Source organism: Nothobranchius furzeri, chromosome 2 (genome assembly GCF_043380555.1).
Source record: "Nothobranchius furzeri strain GRZ-AD chromosome 2, NfurGRZ-RIMD1, whole genome shotgun sequence".
Lineage (NCBI taxonomy): Eukaryota > Metazoa > Chordata > Actinopteri > Cyprinodontiformes > Nothobranchiidae > Nothobranchius > Nothobranchius furzeri.
This window is the reverse complement of record NC_091742.1, coordinates 58,668,367-58,692,921: the sequence shown is the minus strand read 5'-3', so window position 1 is coordinate 58,692,921 and position 24,555 is coordinate 58,668,367. Positions and strand designations below refer to the sequence as shown.

Genomic DNA, 24,555 nt, shown 5'->3' with positions numbered 1-24,555 from the left:
TAGATTAGAGTTGTTTAAAGATGGCAGCAATTCATTTTGGTTTTAATTGCAGTCAGACTAGCCTTTAGCTCATCAGTCCTGCTGTCAGCATTTCTCCAAACGGAGGCTGTTCAGGAAGCTATCTACATCAAAATGGCCGTCAAATCACTTAACCTTGGAACCTTAGAAAGTTCAGAGCACATTATGCAGAAGAAGCTCAAGATACCTTGTAAAAGTTGCGTAATTATATTAATAATGTGTTTATTATTATTATTTAGGGCAAACAAATGTTCAAATAATCACGTTGCGGTAGGATTTTTGTCTCTTCACCAGCAGCAGCCTGACACATTATGTCCTCCGCTTGTTCACTTAGTGGTCAGATACCAGAACCAGACTGAAAATATGTGAGAAAAACAAGAAATTCTATCAATGTTTATAGAAAAGGTTGTAAAAATGTAACAATCTATTGTTTCAGAGTTTGGTTTTGTTTAGTCTTCATGGTTTTTGTGTTCAGGTTTTGTTTTAAGCTCGTCTGGGTTTAGTTTTGGGCTGGAACCTCCCGGTTTGACGAATGTTGATTTCATGCTTGTGACGTTTTTTTTTTTTATTTCACTCATTGCTTCTGTGATTTTCTTTTAAAACCCAAGCTTTGTCTTTGTGTTTTGCCTCTCTTCCTGTTTTATTTTGAAAATCCAGCAACTTTAGTTAATAATTTTTCACCTAAATTATTCTCTTGTTATCACCTGGTTCCTAAATATCTACGTTTTCCTTCATTTCCCATTTGACCGTGGATGTTTGGTAACAAGCCACATCTTTCAGACACAGTCATGTGGATATCCTTGAGCTGAACTGACCCACGTTATTAAAACCCATCATTACTGAACCACAGCTCGGTAATGAAACAACCCAACCGGATGTTTAAAACATCAAAATCTGTCGTGCAGCAGCTCCATAAACCCTGGGCTTTATTCTGGTTTCATTCCTCGGGGGCTTTAGAGACTGATATTAGGAAACACTGCTCTGATGAGCTCACATAAAAAAAAAGACATTTTTTATTTTTGCTGCTGTTAATGTTTGGTTCAGTGTGTAAAATAAAAGGAAATTATAGAATTTTTCATTTCTGGCTGTAAGTTAAGTTTAAAAACAACCCCAAAAAAGTCACTTTTTTGTGTCTGGATACATTAAAAAGAGTTAAAATACACCTAAAATACATTTAGATGTTTCGTTACTGAAGTTAAATTAAAAATTGTAGTTTTGATGGCAGGTTGTTGGCAGAAAACAAGCAACAATAAAGCAAAAAAAGATAGAGAATAAGCCAAATTTTCACGTCTTTTTTGTGATTTTTTTTTGTGGCCAATATGATTTTATGTTTCCACTGCAAGTAAAAAATAATCAAATCTCCCATTTTTTTTAAATTGGAAGTATTTAATGAGCTCTTTCCTTGCCTGCTGTCACTTGACCCTTGACCTTTAGTTGTTGGAGCAGGCGTTGGTCATAGAGGAGCAGCTGCGGCGGGCGGCGTACCTGAACATGACCCAGGACCCGAGCCACCCAGCCATGGCGCTCAACGCCCGCTTTGCAGAGGTGGAGTGTTTGGCGGAGTCACACCAGCACCTCAGCAAGGAGTCGCTGGCAGGAAACAAGCCAGCCAACGCTGTCCTGCACAAAGGTTAGCAACCACGCAAGCTGGGACGATGACTATGGAACTTCATGGCAGATGGTGGATGATGTAAAAAAACTGGGCTTGAACGGCTCATCTATAGCAACAGCTCGTTTCCACAGAGCTCTTCGTCAAAGTCTGAACTAAGAGCGAAACTTTGATTTATTTCTGGATTTAGAGAAAAGTGTTGGAGATCAAATAAATCAACCAGTTTGTTTCTATCCTGCTGCTTTGACCTCGTTTGGACCTGGATTTGACTTTGGTAATCATGCAACATTAATTGATAAATTCAAACATTTCCTCGCTGGCCGTGTTTATTTTTGTCTGCTGGGAGACCAACAAGCTCAGAACGGCACCAGCTTTAGTAATGTTATAACACCTAATGATTGATTCTACACTGTACACAATAAAATGTTGAATTAACTTAACCAAATGATGTCAGCTGGTTCCACTAAACCTAGTTGCTTAAATATAAAAAAGCAACATGCCATTTTCAAAACTATTTATAACCACTCTTTACATTTAAAGGGACTATAAGGAAGTTTGACAGCCAAAGCATGTATAGAAATAATAAATTTCTTCTTCATACATTCTCCTGCAATGCCCTGGTCCTGTAGAATGAGCCCTGGCATTTTTACTGTGATTGCCTGTTTTTCTGTAAAATCACAGAAAAAGAGAGCTGCTCGGGTTGAGCAGGCTGCTTCATGCGCGTTCACGCTCAGGCATAGCCCGTAGCATTTGCTATCCGTAGCTTTAGCAGCAGAGAGTGAGGTAGTGCTCCTAACGCTGTTCCTAACGCCTAGTGATGAACCTAGCTACTTTCTGTAGAACTTTCTTCTAGATATTTCCTGCAAATTAGCAACAAAATAGCCATTTTCTCTCCGAACCGTTCCTTGGTTTGACGTTGTTTCAGGTGTCATCAAGGATATAAATGTTATAAATACTGTGAATGTTACTAGTGTAGCTCACCTTGTAAGATGTCTGACTCCCATGCAGGAGACTTGGGTTCGATTCTGGATGTGAACATAGTTTATTTAGAGTTTCTTTTTTACATTAATGGTATATTTTTTTACAGTAAGATGCCCAAATTTTTGGGTTAAACTTTCATTTTGGAACAATTTTTCAAGCAAGGGAAGGGAATGATTAGAGCATGCAGGAGGACTGACCCATCATACACCTTTGTCGCCTGTGCTGAAGAGAAAGGTACAGAACCAAATAATTTAATTGATTAGCTGCGCATTCTCCTGTCCTCTGTCCTCCAGGCCACACACACACACACACACACACACACGGTACTGTTTCAGCTGTTATTTTCGTTAAGGAGTGTGCACGTACAGCATGCGCGCCTCGTGCACGAGCCTACTATTGAAGCTGCCGTTACGTTTTTGGCCTGAGGGGGCAATCACAAGCATTAAAATTCAAAAGTTTGTAAAGTCCCTTTAAGCAACTAGGTTTAGTGTAACCAGCTGACATAACATGGTTAAGTTAATTCAACATTTTATTATTTATGACCATCATTCACCTGCCACCTTTCATGTTAGGCGATCTCAAGCAATATGGCGCCATTATTGGTCATCTATAACATAATTAACTACAATCTACACAAAATAAACGAGATATTTGAGCCAAAATAAAATTTTTACCTTAAATTTTATTCTATGTATATGAATAAAAATTTGCTGTGATTTCTTGCGTGCGTGTGAGTCAAAATGAAGCCAGTGGTTCGTGAGTTATTAGCCTAACAAACGTTTAGACAAAAAATATAATAACTGTTAAAACAATGTGGCTCAAATTGGGTATGTTGGTTGTAAGATTATTTTCTTCAGTATTGCTGCAACGTTGAGTTTAAATTTGAACTCATCTGTGTTTAAAAAAATCTTATTGGTTTGCTAGTTTATAGACTTTGATGGGAGCGTGCTTTTATTGTTGTCATTATAGTGTTGAACCAGTTGGAGGAGCTGCTGAGCGACATGAAAGCTGACGTGACGCGGCTACCGGCCACGCTGTCCAGAGTCCCGCCCATTGCCGCTCGCCTGCAGATGTCCGAGAGGAGCATTCTCAGCCGGCTCGCCAGCAAGGGCACTGAGATGCACACTCCCCCGGTCAGCACACACACACACACACACACACACACACACACACGCGTGCACACACACACACACACACACACACACATGCGTGCGCACACACACACACACACACGGCCACAAGCTGAAACCTGCTAAAGCTGCCAGGGGGGGAATAATAGATGGATGGCGTCCAATGAATACACACAAGCTTTTAAAGTGTCCAAACCTGTGATTCCTAACCTCACAACTACTTAGTCAGCAGCTTTTACATTTTTTTTCTGTTTCAGCTTACATAAAGCACCATAGCAGTGTTTTATCTCATATCCTGCTCTTGTTTCAGCCCATCCCTCCAGGACCATACGCCACCCCTCAAAACTATGGAGCTCCCTTTACCCCCGCACCCCCAAGCACCCTCCACATGGGAGGAGCCAACTACAGTCAGATGCCGCCCGGATCCTTCATATCAGGTCGGTGACTGAAGCTTTGTTGTTTGGATGTTTAAAGAGTTAGAAAAAGGTGGAGCAAAGCACCTTTGTGGATCTTAAAACAGTTGAAAAAAAAAACCAACAAGAACTTTTGAGGTACTTATAAAGATCACGAGGGTTTTGATAATTATAGTAGTCCGGATAATTTACCGAAGGAAGAAATCCAGCTCCGTTTGATCTGTTTGACACTTGGCAAGTTAATGATTTAAGCCAGATTTATGCTTCTTTCTTTGCTTCACTGCCTCAAGCAAACCAACTGATTAAATCTCAGCTCGGAGTTAAAGCTGGTGACTGGAATAAAAAAACAGTACACTTAGATAATTCTGAGCCAAATCCAGCCCCTGATCGCCCTCTTTTCTTTAAATGATGAATACATTTGCTGATGAGGATTTAGCTTAGAGCGCCATCATTTTAACCTGGCAGTCCATACTATACATCAGGGGTCCTGAAATAAATGTGTTCAAGGGCCAGAGGTTTTTCCAGCAGACACCGTAAGATGCTCTTCTAGTTAGTTTTATTGTATTTTAACTTATTTATAATATAAAAGGCTTTGTTTTCCATCCAGACTGTTTTGATTGTAGTTTTAGTTGTGTTTAGAGAACATACACAATTACTGAAATGTGGGACATGAATTTTGCTGCTAAACTTCAAAGTCCCCTAATTGGGGGTGCTGGTTGGGGGGCCTTGTGGAAAGGTGTGGCACGCTGGATGTGGGCCGCAAGTTCAAGTTCGCTCCTGTACATGTAAATATATATTCTGGCCATGACCCATCAGTTGTAGGAGCGAAATCAACAAATGTCTTTCAAACTGTTTCTGCTTGCTATTGGACAGCGCTAGGACCAATCAGAGCTACAAACATCATGATGTATTCATCTCTATGACAATCAGTCAATGGGGCAGGCCGCCAGTCACCATCGTAGAAGAAAAATCCTGAATCTGGACCCAAAGTTGAGTCCAAATTACAACTAAAGTGCAGGGTTTTTCCTGGCTCAAACTGAGGCAGAGGTGGTACCTTCCTGACCGTGCACCAGCACATGCACACTCTGTGCATTCAACTGCCTCACTTTTTTAAAGGCAAAATATTTTTTCGTTAAGTGTTTTAATCTAAGTTTCTGTTGATTACCAGTAGTTGAATATTCCATTTGACGTTTCAAGTGAAACAAAACTGGTTTGCTGCTAAAAAATATGAAATAAATCAAAGTTATCAGGCTGAAATAACAGACTCTTATTATGAAAGGCTCAATCATATGCATTAGATTGGTGTTTAGTTCCTTTTTACCATCTGATATTTGTAGTTAAAATATTTTTAAATATTTGACCTACAGTTCAGTAACATTTTAGGTTTGTAATAATGACACTCATCTTAGTCAAAATAACACAAATATATGCAGTAAAATATAATGCATTTCATTAACATGCATTTGACCCATCCCTGTGGGGAGCGGTGAGCTGCAGCAGTGGCTGTGATCGGGAACTATTAACCCTCCAATCCAACCCCAAAGCTGAATATCAAGCAGGGGAGGCATTGGGTTCCATTATTAAAGTCTTTGTATGACCCGACTGGGATTTGAACCCCGATCTCCCAGTCGCAGGGCGGACACTCTACCACTAGGCCAGTGAGATTCTCATACATCATTGAAGTAAAAGAAGAGACTAAGTCTAAGTTGATGCCAAAGCTGTTTCAAATGAGTGCCACTCCTGAGTCACCGCCATTTTTGTTGTTTTGCTTCAGCAAAGCTCTTCCATCGTCATAAAGAGACAGTTCAGCCATAGTGGTTCTAAGCCCCACCCCCCAATGTCCCTCTACAAACATAGTGCGCTGTGACTGGCGTGGCCTACATGTAACCAAGCCAACGGCAGACCTGCTGAGGCTACAATGGAGCGAAGCTGGACCGAGCCCGCAGAGCTACTTATCTGCTACTGCTACGGTGTGTCTAGGTTTCAAGACTACCAAAATTTGGACTAAAATCTCAGATTTAAAGAATATCTTGGATAAAAGTCACTCTTTCTTTCCATTTTTTTGAGTTTTAGTTTCCATCAGCAATAATTCGGGGTTTTCGAAAACATGCATGAAAACGGAAGCAAACCAATTTCTCCGGTCACAAATCTCCAGGTTTTATTATGACATATCCGTAGCCTCAGAGTTAGTGGCATAACCCAAACCAACCCTCCACCCCCACCCCTTCCTCTTCCTGACGGAGAAGCTGAGATCTGGTTAGAGATCGGGATTTGATTACTTGGTAACTTGAACTGTTTATGGGCAGGAAGAAAGAATCTGCAAAATGCTGCCTCTATCATTAAAGAAATCATCTCTGGAATTCTGTCTTTGTGTAGTTTTGTTGTTGTGGAAAAATCGTTTAGCAAGGAAAATGGGAAAAACATGTCCCGGCCTTGTGATGAAAAAAAAAACCCCAAAAAAACCCAGGCTGTTTATGGGAAACGTGAATTTCAGGGTTTCTGTGCCCTCTCACATCCTTAAATGTGTATCATAAAGAAACGCCCGGTGGCCTCTTAAGCAACACTTTGTCACCTTCAGCAGCTTAAAGTTGTAATATCCTGGGGAAAAAATCCATTACAGTGAGTTGGGGAAAGAAAAAAAAACGTGTAGAAGGGTTTGTGATGTGGCTGCCAGACAGTCACCTGAAACAGACATTACCAAAAATCAAACCCAAACGAGTAGCGCTGCTAAATTAAAACATTCCCATCACTTTGCACCAGCTCAGCAGTTACAGGATCTAAATAAGTAAAGCGCGCAATCTGGACTGCAGAGTTGGGAGTCCGTACCCCCCTCCCCCGGAAGTCTGATTTTAACGCTCACTGTTCACTCAGAAATAGTCGTTAACAAGCCGTGGTTTCTTCTGCTTTTCAAATAAAATAGCTAAAGACTCAAAAACAAAACGTTCCCCCCTTTTCAGGCTCCCGTCCCAATATTCTCTGCCTGTGTTCTGTCAGAGCTCGCTGTGAATTTATTTTCTCCTAATTAGTTTGGTACCAGCACATGCTCTCCAGACGCTCGCTCTGCCCTGCATGCGTGTTCGTGTTCAGAGATGTTTGGAGGAGATAACTGGTACAACCTGATATTCCCCCAGTAGCTTAGCCCCAAAAACATTTAAAATAAAATAAAAAAAAACACAACACCCAGCTCTGTCTGAGCTACTCCTGCCCGCTCACTCACTTTATCTTGATTATTTATATTTTCTTTTGTAATTGTAGACTGAGACATCTGTCAGAAACATTGCGTTTTAGAGAGCCGGGGCCTATCGCTGAAAATGTCATTATCCTCGGGCCGCCTGAGTCCAAACGTGCCAAGAAAACGTTCAGACTTTGTACCAAGGTATTTTGAGAGGGACAGAAACCACAGCAGCTTGGTTGTGTAAACGTTGTTGTGACTTGTGAACTGGCACAGGGCTGGGCCCAGCGCTGGCTGTTCAGAAATAGTCGTTAACAAGCCGTGGTTTCTTCTCACCAGGGCGCCGTGCCTGAGCTGAACCGCGCCGAGCCGGGCTCAAAGGTGTACAGAGTTGGGTTCATGGTCCTGGTTGGGGTCATTCTGGTCTTTCACCCCTTCACGTTCACACACGATGAGAGAAGGAACGACAACATGTGGCTTAAAGGCCAGAAGTGACTCTTCGTCCACTCCTTAACTCATTCACTGCCAGCTGTTTTCTGATCAGAAAGCCGCTGAATGCAAGCATTTTTAAGCATTTTTTCTGTTTTTTGAAGAGTCACGGAATACTGAGCTCTGTGAACACGTAAAATACCAAAAGAAAGAGTAGACTCACTTCTTACATCAGGAAGAATCAGCGTGTTTCTAGCTTTTTCCGTTCTTTCAGAATCCGTTGTTGAAGTGTGAGCTGCAGAAGCTTTTCCGGTTTGTGCCTCGCTTTAGGCATCGTGGCCTCCCAAAACGATCCCCTAATTCATGAATTGTCAGCTTCATGATCACATGACATGTGACACACACAGATGAAAATCAACTTTAGAGCCACAATGTTTACTCTCAAGGTGCGCAAGCTCGTTTCTAGGCCCGCCCTTGGATTGACGACTTTAGCAGTCAATGGAAGTGAATGAGTTAAAGGTCTTCACTGAGAAACCATGTGATACTTTTCTTTTTGAAGTACATTCAGTCGTTCTGTGTTGCATAATTTTGCTTAATGTGAAATTCTTCAACCCCTATCACCCGCATTAACTGCAGAAACTAAACAGAGCAAAAAAATTGGGTCAATAAAAGCCAGTCTCTTCTATGTCATGGAAAATTTGCATTCATGACCCCACCCACCTTAGCTTACAACCGTGGGAAAGTGAGAGTAGAGCGCATCTCAGCCAGCAAAAGCTAGCTACCTATTAGCAACTCCACAACATGGCGGAACACATTTGAGCATGTGTTATTTTTGGAGATAACACATCAATGTTGGCGTTTTACTCAAGACAGAAGTGCTGTACTGTTAGCCAATCAGATGCAACACGTTTGCATTTAATGAGTAGGACTGCAAACCTCACAGATATCGTATACGTAGACACCCCATGGCTATAGTACCAGTGGGCCGCCATCTTGGATGGGTCTCCTGTCGTCCTCAGTGCATTCTTTTCAACTGAGGAAGGTGTTTAACCAACTAAAAAACGCATAGCATTATGCTTTTTCAAAAAATCTGACATGATAGTTAAATTATGAATATTTTTACACAAAATAACTAAAAATATAAAATCCCAGCAGGTAGGCCAGAAAAGTCAACAGTAACCCCACGTGATCTGTTTTTAATAGTACACCGGTTGCTGCTACTGTAGGGTGCACAACAAACAGGCATAGTTGTGTTGACTCCTGTTGAACTTAGAGAGTGAGGAACTCACCCAACATGGCGCGGTTACGCTCTGCAGCGCCCAATGGGTCGTCTACGTATTAATGTCTATGGTAAACCTTGGCGCCCGCCCATTTTTATGAATGACATCTCTTCTCTGATTGGCCAACACTTCCACTGCCTCTGCTACATCCATTCATTCATAGGGAAAAATGTGATGTGTTAACTCCACAAATATAACAAGCCCGGATGTGTTCCGCCATGTTGTGGTGGTTGCTAATGCACGGTTAGCTTCTGCAAACCAAGACACGCTCTGCTTTCTTCTGACTACTAAACCAGTTAAACCTTCTGCGGTTGCAATCCAAGGTGGGCAAGGTTTTCTCTGACCCTATCGCTTTTCCGTCTATCTTCTTTAGACAGCCAATGCAGGAAATAGAGGTAGGACTATTTTCACATTCTGCATTCATGCGAAACCCAAAGTGACTGGTGGCATTCCATAAAGAACAAGTTTTACAAGGTTTCCCAGTGAATGAGAACATTAAAATGTATCCATGTTAGCTTAGAGAAAGACAAAACAAACTGAATTAGTCTTTAGATTTAAGTGTACAGGCATCCGTGTTGTTTTCCGTAAAAGTAAGATGTTCTGTAGTTAAATATCCTCTAAAAATGAACTAAATAAACTAGGTTTTGGCTTTTGTACCACATATTGTTAAAGGAGTTCTCCAAGGAGTTTCCAAAATGTCTCCAAATGTTCTCGAGCGAGAGGCAGGGCCTTGCATTTGTCACTTAAAAAAAATCTAAAATATTTAGCCCAACAATTTTCCTCACAGGTGTTCTCAGTCCAGTTCCTGTGAGAAAGAGCTAGTGACCAAGTTTTCTTACATGACCCAAACTTATAACGACGCATTGTTATTAAATCTGATTCCAGCTGAAATGTCTCAGACCAGTGAGAAACTGGCTTCAGTGTAATGTCCGGGTCAACTTTCTTTGGGTTTGTTGGTGTTGCTCTGAAAAATGTACCTCGTAATGAAAATGCATCCTAGTCACAAGAGAATCACTAGGTTCATTGCTCCCAGGCTTTGATCAATTATGGCTAACTGTGCTTCACACTTCTTATTGCTGAAAAATGACGAAAGTGTCTTCCAACGTTTTACAGGTCAGTTTGTGGCTGTTTGGTTGTTTTTGTTGGCCGAAATTAGCCTCTCCGTGAAGGTATCACATCATCTTCTGATGTAGCATTTTCAGTGAAGTGCAACAATGCACTGAACGCTCCGCAGAAACACTGTCTTGTGTTGGGTATCACAAAATCTGCAGACAAGTTTTGGAAACCCCATTTCTGCCATCAGGAAGTAATGTATCTGCCTTGAAGGAGTCCCACACTTTTTTTAGACAAAGCTTCGTCTTTTAGAGGTGCTTAAATTAAAGTGATGGAGTGAAGCGCATGGGTCTGCAAGCACCTGCCCCCACCAGCTCCGGTAGCTCTATCTCTGACCTCCCTGCAGAGGGACTAAATCTCTACAGGAGCCTGTAAAGTGTCTCATTATCCTGCTGCCTCCACTCTCCCAGCCTCCACTACAGTCTGCCGCTTGTCTGCCCCCACAGAAGCCGCTGCTGGGGCCACCGGGGGAGCTGCAGGTGGAGCCGCCGGGGGCCAGTTCACCGCTGGGGTTTTCCAGAAGACCAAGGAGCATGATGTGGTGCAGCGGCAGCGGGTGGTGGACCTCTGGAAAGACGGCAAGTCAGAGGGGGCCATTGGGCTGGAGCTGAGAATGCCCAAGTCCACGGTGCACAGCATCATTGTAAAGTACCGGCTCAGCAACACGGTGGAGAATCTGCCGCGCAATGGGAGACCAAAGAAACCCTGAAAGAAATCGGGAATGTAGCAAAACTGTAAAAAAGAAGGAATTGGATCGACAAACGAGGCACTTAGACACTCCTGGAATGAGAAGAGCATAAAAGGAGGACAGCTTGATGTGAGAGGGCATGAAATGCCAATCAGTTAAAAGATCCAAAGAAAAAAACTGGAAAAGGTGCTGCCGAAAAGAGGCTCTGAGAAAGAAAACGATACGTTAATGCATTCACGGGTTTTTATAACAAATGCAGCAAAGGAGCACTTTTCTCTCCACAGATTTCTAAGACTTCTTTTGTTTTTTTTCTGTTTCTCCGTCTGAGCCAAAAGACCCCCCCCCCCCCCCCCCCCCCCCCCCCGGATCAATTCTTCATCCTGAGGCTGACTGAACAAGCCTGTCCCCTCGCCCTGACCCCGTACTCCCTCATTCCTCCACACTCCTCCATCTCCACACACGCACACGCTTTTGGATCTCACACACAAAATAAAGCCCTGCAACAAACGTCGTCAATGTGCCGAGAGCAGGGAGACGAAACCCGGAAAGAACAAAGCCGGATCGAGATCATCAGAAAGAAAAAAAAGAAAAGTCTTCCAAATTTAAAGCACTTCTCCCCGTGGACTCTCGCTGTAGCATTCCTAAGCTCAACCAAGCGTAGATGCAAGATGTTAGAAAGTGGTGTGTTGCTTAATTACCAGCAACTCTGCTCTGTTCCAAACTGACAAACTGCCAGTGACGTAATGTATTACAATTAAAACATTTCTTACTGTTGCACCTTTTCCAGGGAGAATTTTCCCTTAAAGGGAGATATCACTCCTCTAGCGTTTACATTTCCTGTTCTTAAACCCCGTCTTCACTGAAGGGAGTATTTATGAGCTCTTCCTCAAAGATGAAGCCTGTAATTTGTCACTGAAAGAGAAAAACGAAATAGAGGAGAGACTCTCTTTGAAGCCATAAGAGGCTTTTTTTTTTTTGTTCCTCGATCGTCTTTATTGTGACAGAGTGATGGATTCCACGCTGTGGAAAATGTCCCCTGATCCCAGAGAAAATAAAACACTCTGGACTGTATCTTTGGTGTTTCCTGCTCGTTGTGTGAGCAGTAGAGCTGTACATCACCATGACATGCTGAGTGAAGAAACGGGACTAAATTATCAGTTTCGCATTCAAGCCTTATGAACGTTTTGGAGCTAAAAGTGAGTGGTATTTCTCTTTGAGTTTGACCGTAAAGGTGTGGCCAGCAATGACAAGATGGTCTGATTGGGTAGGAGTGATGTGTGTGTGTGTGTGTGTGTGTGTGTGTGTGTGTGTGTGTGTGTGTGTGTTTGTATTTTTTTTGTGTCAGTATAGCATTAAAGGGACTATAAGGAAGTTTGACAGCCAAAACATGTATAGAAATAATAAATTTCTTCTTCATACATTCTCCTGCAATGCCCTGGTCCTGTAGAATGAGCCCTAGCATTTTTACTGTTATTGCCTGTTTTTCTGTAAAATCACAGAAAAAGAGAGCTGATCGGGTCGAGCAGGCTGCTTCATGCGCATTCACGCTCAGGCATCGCCCGTAGCATTTGCTATCCGTAGCTTTAGTCTCTGTCGCTGTTCCTAACGCCTAGTGATAAACCTAGCTACATTTCTGAGGTCCCTTAGCTACTTTCTTCTAGATATTTCCTGCAAATTAGCAACAAAATAACCATTTTCGCTTCAAACCGTTCTTTGGTTTGACGTTGTTTCAGGTGTCATCAAGGATATAAATGTACAGTACTTTAAATGTAAATGTACTGTAAATTTACAGTAAGACGCCCAATTTTTTTTGAGACTCACCGATCGGCATTGAATTCACAGATAAAAAAGATGTGGGTTCAACTTTCATTTTGGAACAATTTTTCAAGCAAGGGAAGGGAATGATCTGAGCATGCAGGAGGACTGACTCATCATAAACCTTTGTCGGCTGTGCTGAAGAGAAAGGTACAGAACCAAATAATTTAATTGATTAGCTGTGCGTTCTCCTGTCCTCTGTCCTCCGGGCCACACACACACACATGACTGTCTCGTTAAGGAGTGTGCACGTACAGCATGTGCGCCTCGTGCACGAGCCTACTATTGAAGCTGCCGTTACGCTTTTGGCCTGAGGGGGCAATCGCAAGCTTAAAAATTCAAAAGTCCGTAAAGTCCCTTTAACAATTAAATTTCAAAACAACAGAAAGGTGATAATAAATACATTTCTAGTTTCCATATTTAAAGTTGGGGTTTTATGGACACGTTATAAACAATATCTTACCTGTTAAACTACAACCTCAGTTTGGCTTTACCTCATTTTCAGATTGATAAGCTAATGACTAGTTACAAAGTGTCTTATTTCAATTCCAATGTTAAGAAAATGTATGCAACAGTTTATGCAAATGCGGTTTTATTCCCCTTAATGTAAATTCACGATGTAAAAAAAATGCTACAATAGCTAGCTCCTCGGCTAACCTCTGTAGCAACTAACTACTGATTTAAATGTAAACAACCAGATGATGTCAAATTTATGGTTATGTTACATCTTATGAATCCACTTTTGCATGAACTGTTGTGAAATTTAGGAGATAAGAGTTGTTTTAGGCAGCAGAAACAACACAGCCTATCCATTAGCCCATCAATTCAGCCAGAATTGATGTTTGTTTCTCCAAACTTTTTACAACAGATAAAATATTATTTATCCACAGAACCCACCAGGAATCATCTGAACTAATTTTTTAACCCGTTTAACCAAAATTCAAAAGTCTGAATTTAACAAAAAATTATTACATTGAAAAAAAAAAGAAGATAACATAAATTTTCATATAACTTTGCAGATACCCAATGTCGTGTTTTAGCATTCAGCTAATGTTCCGTCAGGGTTTAGTATCAGTTTCCCACTTTTACTGGTGAATATGCTGAAGCATCAAAACAGACCTAAAAGAACGTAATGTAACATTTAACCAGACCTGCTACCTCGTGAATATCTAAAGCAGTAGTTCCCAAACTTATTTAGCCGCGCACCCCCTTCTATGTCCCGACCATGTCGACGCCCCCCCCCCCCCCCCAGCCCCCACATCAGGGCATGGCTATATATATATATATATATATATATTAGATGTCAAGCTAAACAGACAGGGTTAAAAAAATTCCCCATCACTTTCATTTTTTAAATAGTAATTAATAAACATTCGATACCTTTAACAATTTCCTTTGATTTCATTTTAAATAAATATTTAGAGTGCCCAGGTAGCACATAAACAATGCAATTTAACGGTTTTCTTAAAGTAGGAACGTTTAACCTGTGCAGCCAGAGCGATTTCCTTCCTTCTGTTCTGCGTAAACCTGAACTGATCACCTACTTGTGCGTAATCAAATGTCAATAGGGGACAAGATATAGCCATGATGTTCACTTTTACCTCAGACCGACTTATTGCTGTTTTATGGTGTGGCTGAATCTGCGATCCGCTGCCACGCGGACTGGAACAACAAATGCTGCAGTAACATGAGTTGTAGTCAGGTTCATGAGGAGTCACTGGCTGGAACGGACCCGACTCATCCCAGAAGCTAATATCTTAATTTGACCTTGAATGAAAAATAACCTCTTAAAATTTTTTATCACGGTGGAGGCAGCGTTCATTTCTGCCTTCAGTCTGACGGCGCGCCGGAGTTAAAGCAGCGTGCGCGCTTATTGAATCTGTGTGTGTGTGCGCGCGCACGCGGCACAGCCGCTCAAGTCACCGCGTCTCGTTATTGGCGCTATTTAAACCAATGTTGTAAAATGACTTCTGCCCAGCCCAGATGTGCTCACATGTGCACCCGTGAGCCGTGGTTCTGCTGGAACGCGTCTGACCTCTGACAGACGCACTCTGAACTTCAGATCTTCAGCGCGCTGTTAATAGCCTGAATGGAAATCATTTCTTGATTTATTTAGTTACATCCACAATGTTCTGTGTGTGAGGTTTACAACGTCAGAACACCTGCATGAGGCAGGGTGTTAATTACAATCTGCCAGAATGACTCACCACCTTCAGATTTCTCCAACATTGTTAAAAATGATCAAATACGGAACATATCGGCGTGCGCAGGCCAGAGTGCTGAAGCTCGGCGCATTGTTATTATGAAGCTAGGGCACATGTGGAGGACACACGCGCAAAAATATACTTGTTTTCAATTACATTTATTGGGCCCACTTACTTTTTCTTTGGCCCACCCACAAATGAGTTTCTACGCTAATGGTGACATATGACAGACTTCTCTGAGCTCCGCAGCCATTACACTTTTCACCTCGCGCACCCCCTAGCGGCATCTCGCGCACCCCCAGGGGTGCGTGCACTAGGGCTGGGCGATATGACGATTTTAGACCGTTTTACGGTCTACACATCTGACGGTCTGTCATTTTTGAGAGACCGTTTTATCACGATTCACAGCTCTGGAGTGCACCACACTTTGGGAATCCCTGATCTAAAGAAACTCAGTAAACATGGAGGCCACATTGTTTCTTTTTGTAGTTAAAGGGTGTTTCTCAATGTCAAGGCACCAGGCCTTGCGAGGACACTGTCCTTCCTTGGTCAAAGAAAACGGTTAAATGGAACAGACTTGCATTACGTGACCTCGGCTTCCACGGCGGTCATGTAACGTCATGTGACACGGGAGATAGCGTTATATTTTATATGTATTAGTTTCAATATAAATATATAACGATACTTTTACTTTTTAAATTGTGTATATGTTTATTAAATTAAATAAATAAGCGAGTTACTTCCCACTAGCCACCGAAGCTGCAACTACTAAGCAACTAACCAACCATAGATAACTTCTTTGGATCTAAATAAACATTTTAAATTAGATGACTTACTTTTAAACTTGAAAATTGTCCCCAAAGTAGCTGCCGGCTTCTGATCCGCCGTCTTTTTGAAAATACCGCTGTGTATTGTGGGTAATTTTTGACCAAGGCTAGGCTACAAGACACCTCCCGTGTATCCTCGCTCAGCTAGCTAAACGGCTAACAAATGGAGAACACACGCCTCGGTAGAACATGAACATTGAAACCGATTGGAACACGTCTTGGCGGCTCCTGATGACGCATCTCCTAGACAACCGGGGCGGGGCCAAGACATCAAGGCAAGGCTCCTTGGCATTGAGAAACACCCAATGATAGCTTAAAGCTTCATGAGTCCCAGAGCTTCGAGGAGGAATCTGCTGAATCTTCTCCTGAAGGAAGGAGAACGACTAGTTCGTAGGTTAGATCAAACTGGCGTAAAGGTCTGAAAACTTTTGGACCACAATGATTGGGTGAAGCTTTATTGATTTAAAGAAAAAAAAAGAAAACGTTTTTTGATGTTTTTATACTCAGCAAAAGCCTGTGACATCATGTTTGTATGTTTTATGTGGAATCAGTTTCTACGGTTTTAAGGTAAACATAAAATGTGTTGATTCACTCCTCGAGAACTAAACTTACTTTCAACGCTTGTTGTGAAGCTCCTTCAAGACACAAATTCATCAAGCATTTGTTTCTGCTTGAATAGACATTTTATTCTGAAAATAATTCTTCTAAATGCCTGACAATTCAGAGACAACGAGGTGCTCTTGAGCGGTTTTGGTGCTTTTTCTCAGCAAGTTGCGCCAAGATGGCAACCTTCACTTCTATCAGATAGTACTCGGGGTCTAGAGGGGAGGGATGAAGAGTTGGCCAGGAGTTGGGGCTTGATCTTCACATGCTCCATCACGTGTAGTTTTGAGTTTCAGGTCTTGGAGGGATGATTGTAGTTTGAGAGCTTTTAGCTTTGCTCTTTTGAGAAATGTTGTGTTTAACACACTTTAACGATAGAAATCACCGACAACAGGACCTAAGAAGAGAACGTTCTAATTTCTCAGTATCTGATGACACCAGTTCAATAGGAGGACATGTGGAAAGGGTGTTTTTGTGGTAGGGTTTTTCAAGTGATGATTGTTTTACTTTAAAAGTGACATTTTTAAAGTGTAAACTGACTTTGAACTGTTAAGTGTCATGGTTCTGTTACATGTTGTGCCTAACAAACATGTTTGGATGTGTTTGCATCTCCTACAATCAAACTGGGCTTTTAGTGGTAAATGCAACATTTCAATAATCAATTCTAATCTGAGATTTTGCCAAAACAGTGATGATTATCTTACTTGGCATGTTACGACTGAAAACACAACAACCATAGTCCCTTTCCATAGCTAGCTGTTGCCATTAAATGTCAGTTATATCCTAAAAACCTTAAATATTACAATCAAATTGGGATATAAATCAACAAAGAAGCAAGTAACTGTGGTTTTGGGAGAACTTTAGCCAGTCTCAGAGCGTTCTTCCTTTAGATGTTGATATGATTGTTGGCTGATTAGAAATCCAGCATCTTCTGCTGCCTTGGGGGCTGCTCCCCGAATGGAGAGGGGCCTCTGCTGCTTGGCCCCCCAATTTTTGGGGCCAAGCTCAAACCACCATCCTCGCCATCCCAATGGGTTGGGGGGTTGGCGCTCACTCCGCCGGGGGGCAGGGCCGGAGTGGCTTGGTTGCCCCATGCTGGCTTTCCCTTGCGGCGTGTTAGAGGTGGGCCCTCGGGGCTTGAGGTCGTCTCTCTCTGGGTTGGTCTGTAATGGTTGGGGTGACGGTGTGCTGGGCTGGGGGCTCCAGCCTTGGTGGCCCCTAATGAGCTCTCTATGAGGGCTGGTGCCCTGATGTCCTCTGGCTGGTCCCCCTTCTTCCATGAGCTCAGGTCTGCCCTTTGAGCTGGCCTTTTGGTGTCCATACGCTGCCCTGGACTCTGGCGATGGTGGGCCCTGGGCTACTGTGGACAGCCCCTCCCTCATCACACACACTGGTGGCCAAATTCTTTCCCAAAATCGTCCTGACCTTTTGTGAACTTTGTGACTCGTGGAAACTAAGCTGATAGGGGTTGCATAAACCCAGGACAGCTCTGGGACTGTTTCATCTAACATTTCAAGCTTGTTCAAACTTACTAGAACACAAGAGTGAGGCCAACAGCTTGCTGCCCTGTGAGATTGTGGCTTTACAAAACCAGAAACCCTCTCATCAGCACCTTCCGCTAGACTAAATAAAAGTCTCAAAGACATCTTGAGGATTCCTGGGTTCTGGATCGCTGCTTATTCCTGATGCTCTGTCCTCGGTTAACTTCTTTTTAAAGCCATTTTTATTGTCCGTCTGTTCCATAGATCTGTCAGCTGCCTCTGCAGCGCTTTCTCCTGTTAAAGCCTTCTTGCTCTTTCACCCAGTCTTTACCTTGATTTTTATCCTCTAATCAGATTTTGTCTGTAGCCCTCCACCGTGTATACACTCTCTCTCTCTCTCTCTCTCTCTCTCTCTCTCTCTTAGTAACAGGCTCATTCTCTATCTCCTCCGCTGGCCTCTACTGGCAAAATGCCATACCCTTTCCCTTTAAGTGGAGCTTTTTCTCTCTCTCTCTCTCTCTCTCTCTCTCTCTCTCTCTCTCTCTCTCTCTCTCTCTCTCTCTCTCTCTCTCCTTTTTTATATTTTGCTCAAACACACAGTCTCACCTTCTCCTCAAACATATCCTGCTCACTTCACACCTTATCACGTCTTAGATCTACGCAGGGGTGCTACGGCAGTTTATCTTACCCCGTTGAGAGAGAGCAGTGCTCCGTTGGTCTATTTCTGGCTTTGTTAAACTGGCCCTTTCACTCCCAGAGCACTTTTATGATAGCACTTCGATGCGGGAAGCACACATCCCGTTTGTTGGCCAGCTGTGCTGCTCTGCAGAAAGATGTTAGTTTTCAAGCATGTGCTTGTGTGCGTGTGTGTGTGTGTGTGCGTGTGTGTGTGTGTGTGTGTGTGTGTGTGTGTGTGTGTGTGTGTGTGTGTGTGTGTGTGTGAGTCCCCTCATGTGCCTGTTTGGAGAAAAAAAAAGTGTTTACTCATTGCTGGCCTCACTTTCTCCCAGTTAGCAGTTATGCATTTTGAGGTTCTTGTAAACATGATATTGTATATATAATGTGATACTTTGATGTATAATGCCAGTTTTCTCATTAAAAAAGCACTATCATGTACACTTGGGATGGGTCTAATTCATGGAACTACAATGAGATGATCCATTTTCCAAGTTGCTTATTGTCGTATTTTGAAACATTAACATACCAACACAAAGTTTTGGAAGAGTTAACATCAGTAAACAAATCCAAGATGGAGAACATTGAAAGAAGCGTCCATCTCAAACCACATTTACCACAAGCTTTATTTTACAAAACAGTGTTGCATCTAGCTATTCTCCTCAGCTCTTGAACTAAATAATCTAGATTAACATCTTGGAGCGGTTGTTTGCCGACAGTCATTACAGCTGATTTGCTGCTTTTTATGTGCCAAAAACTTAAAGGGACTTTACGGAGTTTTGAATTTTTATGCTTGCGATTGCCCCCTCAGGCCAAAAGTGTAACGGCAGCTTCAATAGGAGGCTCGTGCACGAGGCGCACATGCTGTACATGCACACTCCTTAACGAAAATAACAGCTGAGACTAAGCTCTGTGAAGCTGACCCCCGTCAGCTTCACAGAGCTCTGAGAGCTGACAGTCCCTTGTGTGTGCGTGTGTGTGCATGTATGTGTGTGAGTGGCCCGGAGGACAGGAGAACGCGCAGCTAATTAATTAAATAATTTGGTTCTGTACCTTTCTCTTCAGCACAGCCAACAAAGGTTTAAGATGGGTCAGTCCTTCTGCATGCTCAGATCATTCCCTTCCCTTGCTTGAAAAATTGTTCCAAAATGAAAGTTGAACCCACATCTTTTTAATCTGTGAATGCAATGCCGTTCGGTGAGTCTCAAATAAAAATTTGGGCATCTTACTGTAAAACAATATATCATTAATGTTAAAAAGAAACTCTAAAACAACCATGTTCACATCCAGAATCGAACCGGGGTGTTCTGCCTGAGAGCCCAAAACTTTACAAGGTGAGCTAAACCACCAGTGGTGTCTTCAGTATCTGTAACATTTATATCCTTGATCACAGCTGAAACAACGTTCAGATAACGGTTCGGAGGGCTATGCCTGAGCGTGAACGCGCATGAAGCAGCCTGCTCGACCCGAGCAGCTCTCTTTTTCTGTGATTTTACAGAAAAACAGGCAATCACATTAAAAATGCCAGGGCTCATTCTACAGGACCAGGGCATTGCAGGAGAATGTATGAAGAATAAATTTATTATTTCTATACATGTTTTGGCTGTCACACTTCCATAATGCCCCTTTAACGTTAATTTTAAGGTACCTTTTGCCAAATTTCTTGTTCCCCAACCAACTAAAATGTCCAGTTTAAAAAGAGGACATTCAGTCGCACAGAAACTTTGCAGCTACAACGAACACTGCTTTAGAGATAAAATAACTAATTCAAGAGCAAATAGAAATCCAGTTTCCCTAATCGGCACCCAATGGCAAGATAATACAGTTAGAAGTTTGAGAATATTTATATTGAAGTATTTTGCTTTAAAGGTGTGGAACACTTGTTTAATCAACACATTTACAGTGGTCTAGTAGGAATGAATGCCTTGGGGAAAAAGAACAAAACAATGGTGCACCTGTTTCAGGAACTAGAAAACTGCCCACCAGCTGCTGCACTTCTTCCCTGTATGCAGACTCATTTTCCTGGCTGATTAGACCCACCACTGTTGTATCATCAGCAAATGTAATGATTGGTGTTGTGGTTGGGCTTGCAGTCATGTGTGCGGGGAGTACAGGAAGGGACTCAGCACGCATCCTTTTGGGGCTCCCGAGCTGAGGAACGGTGGTGACCTAACGTAACAGACTGTAGACAAACAGCAGCCTTGCATATTTACCTGGTTGTTCCAGGTGTGCCAGAACAGTGTACAAGTCCATCATTTCTCAACATCTTAGTTTAAAGGCATGTCGTACCTTTAGTTTTCGACATAAACTACTGGGAGTCTTTTTTCTCAGTGTGCTTTTTGGAAACCTTGTTTTTATGCAGAGGGTGTTTTTAGGTTCGACGTAATGAATTTTGTTAGTAATTTTTGAAAGAATAACATTTTGATGACTTTAAAGATGTCATGCACTATCTTTTGGAGCTTTTGACCATGTTTTATTGTTATTTCCTCATGAAAAACACCCCCAAAGTGTTTTTTGGCTACAAACACACATTTCCTTGTCTCAGCTGCTTCTTTCCTTCAGTTCTGCACATTTATGATAAGCTAATGCATTTAGCTGGATGGGTTGCCTGCTCCTCCCCATCCAGATAGTCCCTTGAGTCCAGATTCTTCCCCCTCGGACTGTAAACACTAACACCCAGTCTATCTGTGTAACTAGCAGGGAGTTTATTCTCTACAGTTGTGAAGAAGTGATTTATTTCTTATCTAATTTGCATTTTAAATAAGTCCGAGAAACAGAAAATAGATTTTGCCCGCAACAGAACAGAAATCCTGTTCGGTCTTCCTAAAGAAGAGTTTAATCTGCAGATTTCACAGACTGCTTGTTAAACCTTCGCTACCTGAGTGGGCTATCTGATGGATTACTTCTTTAAACTGCCGCCATTTCAACATGTGCGTATGTGTGCACACGCGTGCGTGCGACCCGCCGGCCGAGATTTCTCCAGGAGGGAGGGGTTACTCGGCAATTGCTGAGTGGGACGTTGTGAATCTGCGGTCTGTAGGTCTGCAACTGTGTCTTATTGTGGAATTCACATGGGGGAGTTATGGGTTTCATTTAATCCAAAGTAACTTATACTTCATAATAAATAATCTCAATAGCGCCAACTGTAATACTTTATCATTCAGTGTGCCTATCTTTGCTGTGGAAGGTGTGAAATAGCTTGATGCAGGTCTTTTAAAGGGGTTCTTTCAACCTCTCTATAACAGGAAGCTCTGTTAGGATTCAAAATGGTCCAGAAGCCAGAACAGTCTTCATTGCCGTTTCCTTCATTGGCAGTCTGGGGATGGCATTGTTCTGCGGTTAGCATTACATTAACATGTAGCCAACGTTGTAGTGAGGAGATGTGTCTACGTCTCTGGTGTGTTTTACCAGTTTGTCTCACGAGACAAAATAAATGCCCAAATAAATGAGACACCAGACCTTTTGGCAAATTACATTAGACACCCCAAACTGCCTATAGAGCTCCGGGAGTTGACGTCACTTCTCCCAGCACGCAACAGTTCAAATCGAAAGGCGCCATCTTGGCTGGCAGAAGCCCGCAGCTAGGCTGTTTGTTATTTGCAGAAAACCCAAACTAGAAACGGGAAATATGGTAGATACCTGTTTTGCCCCAGGATGCCACAATAGACGCGGACGAGGTGAGGGAAGAACCGAATTCCAAGATCCGGAACACAGCAAACATTGGATCATTGCAATAAAACGTGTTAGTGACCGGGCTAAAATGAAGCTGTGGGATCCCGGGAGCAAAGGTTTTTGCGTACTCAGCAACCGCTTCATATCAGGTAGTTAAACCAGCATTTCCTCAACTGTATATGGTATTTATTTTAAATGCTTTTATTACTATTCTTAGTGGGCTTCCTCATCTTATTTTGACATGACATTTTCTGTCTCGTTGCTCATAGCAATAAGTAAATATCACGTAAAACTTTGCCTAATCATTCGTGATACGTGTACATAACCCTGCTTGATTCAGTTTGTATCCCTCCTGGCTTTTGTATGTTCTTAGCGATGCTCCGGAGTAGGACGAGGGAAAACTAATAAGGAAATTTTAGATGTCAGGGTATCTCAAATCCGGTAAAAGGTCCACTCCGACAGCTTCTGGAGTTTTAAAAAGTGTCCCAGGGGCACGGTAAGGGTCGGAGATGTTTAGTCTATTTAATTTCTGAGTGCATAATATGATCTCTTTGGTTTTAAAATGTGAAGTAAACTCCGACTGAGTAAAATCCATGCCGGTCCCATTCATTTTGTTTACATTGATGCCTGCCAGCATGGTGTCTACACCGGATCTATCTATCCGGAGCTCTACAACGCAAAAATACCAGGACGGCTTTAAAAGAATAAAATAATTCAATAATTTTTTGTGAAGTAGGCCAGCTTAACCGTTTTACACGTCTAGTAGCACCAGAAACAGTGCTTCTTTATCTGCTTTGATGAGCTGCGAATATTTAGAAAATATCTACACTGGGTGTTTGTGATTAGATTTATTAGTTGTAAAAATAATCCCTCCTCCACAGTCTTTGGATGGACAGAAAGCAGAGACGTGTTGAACTGCCTGAACTGAAGTTTGTGTTTCTTTTTCCCCCTCCCCTGCAGTCCTCAACGGGCCTCCCATGTCTGTGAAAAAAGAACTGGAAGCAGAGCTGCTAGTCAACCGACGGGAGCAGCGCAGCGGAGAGATCATCTACATCGACGACTAGACAACACACACGTGCGCATACACGAAACAAAGTCATTTCTCGCAAAGACATCTTTGATTTCTCTCCAAGAGAGTTCAGAGGTCTAGCTGACGAGGTCCGCCCCTTCGAAACGCACTTTCAGTATTACAGCTAACTGGCTGAAGATGCGTTCAGACTCTAGTGATTGTAGTGTCCTCATGTGACACACAGGAGTCTTCTAAAATGTATTTTTGTTTCCTTGGCTGACTGGTAGCTACAATTAAACACACATCAGCACTCACACACGTCTGTAGACACGCAGACACCACACACAGTCCAGCTTTCCACCTCTAACTTTCTTATGACCATTTCTCTTTGTCTGCCTCAAACCATTATACTCCTCATAAACTCCTTCCCCAGGGATGCTTCAAACCTCGCTTACACAAACACACCAAACCCTCCTCTACCTTTCAGATCTCTCATATAACCCTTTTCTTCCTCCTCACACCCCCAACAGAAAGCTGCATGTGAGACTATAGTCATCTCCTCCATTGCACTCCATCCCCCAAAGCATGCTCTAATCACAAAAATGCTGTCTTGTGGAAAGAAGAAAAAAAATGGTATCAAGCTGTGCCTACACTTGTTTTTTTATTACTATTTCTATTTCTCAGAAAGAGCCTGAATCCCCTGTTTCAGTCATAGCAGCTCCGAGCACAGCTCCAGCTTTTATTTGACTTCTTTCACCTTTTTTGCTTTTTTTAACGGTACGTGTTTTGATAAAAATCACTTGTGGAAAGGTATATAATATGAGAAATATATCCAGGACTTGTTTGTCCATAAAAGTATTTCCCAGCATCCCGTTCTGCTCTTCAGACTCTAGGTAATGTACAGAGTTTTAGGTATTTTAAGGGGGTTTGTTTCAGAAAAGGCCTCGCAACGACGCTATTTTTCGGAAGCCCCCTATGAATGTTTATAACCTTTCATAATCAAGTCAGTATTATCAAAGCCTGTCAAACACTCTCAACACTCCTTTTGTCTTTCCTGACCTCACATTTCATTTTTTTATTCCAAGTTTGTTCCTTTCTACAAATTCCTGTGATCTACTTTAGCGTATTTAAACAACTCATTCTTGTTCTCTTGTATTGTTCTCGCTGTTGCTATTCGAGAACGAGCTTCTACCAAAAGAGACTTTTTTGTAACTTAAATGAATAAAGAAAACAACACTATGTGTGACATATGATGCACCCTTTTGCCAACTTGGTCCTCATGCAACAGAATTCATCTGACTTTAGAATAACATAAAAAGAAAACACTTTTCTTGCCTACATCATAAGACATAGATCATAAGTGACTAAATGCTTCTATAAACACCTCAGCTCTACAAAAATACGCAGTTCTTATGTGAAAAATCAGAGGGACTTTT

At 42.2% G+C, this 24,555-nt stretch overlaps 1 protein-coding gene across 2 annotated transcripts in view; it reads left to right on the top strand.

Annotated features, from left to right (window-relative positions):
• Positions 1–11,010, top strand: part of chd3 (chromodomain helicase DNA binding protein 3) — a 55,862-nt gene extending 44,852 nt beyond the window's left edge. For both annotated transcript variants that reach the window (XM_054747743.2, XM_054747742.2), the window contains exons 37-40: positions 1,453–1,648; positions 3,578–3,741; positions 4,049–4,175; positions 10,592–11,010. In XM_054747743.2, the coding sequence (XP_054603718.2) occupies positions 1,453–1,648; positions 3,578–3,741; positions 4,049–4,175; positions 10,592–10,854 (750 nt within the window). In that variant the 3' untranslated portion in view covers positions 10,855–11,010. The remainder of the gene's footprint in view (positions 1–1,452; positions 1,649–3,577; positions 3,742–4,048; positions 4,176–10,591) is intronic.
• Positions 11,011–24,555: the final 13,545 nt, after the last annotated feature.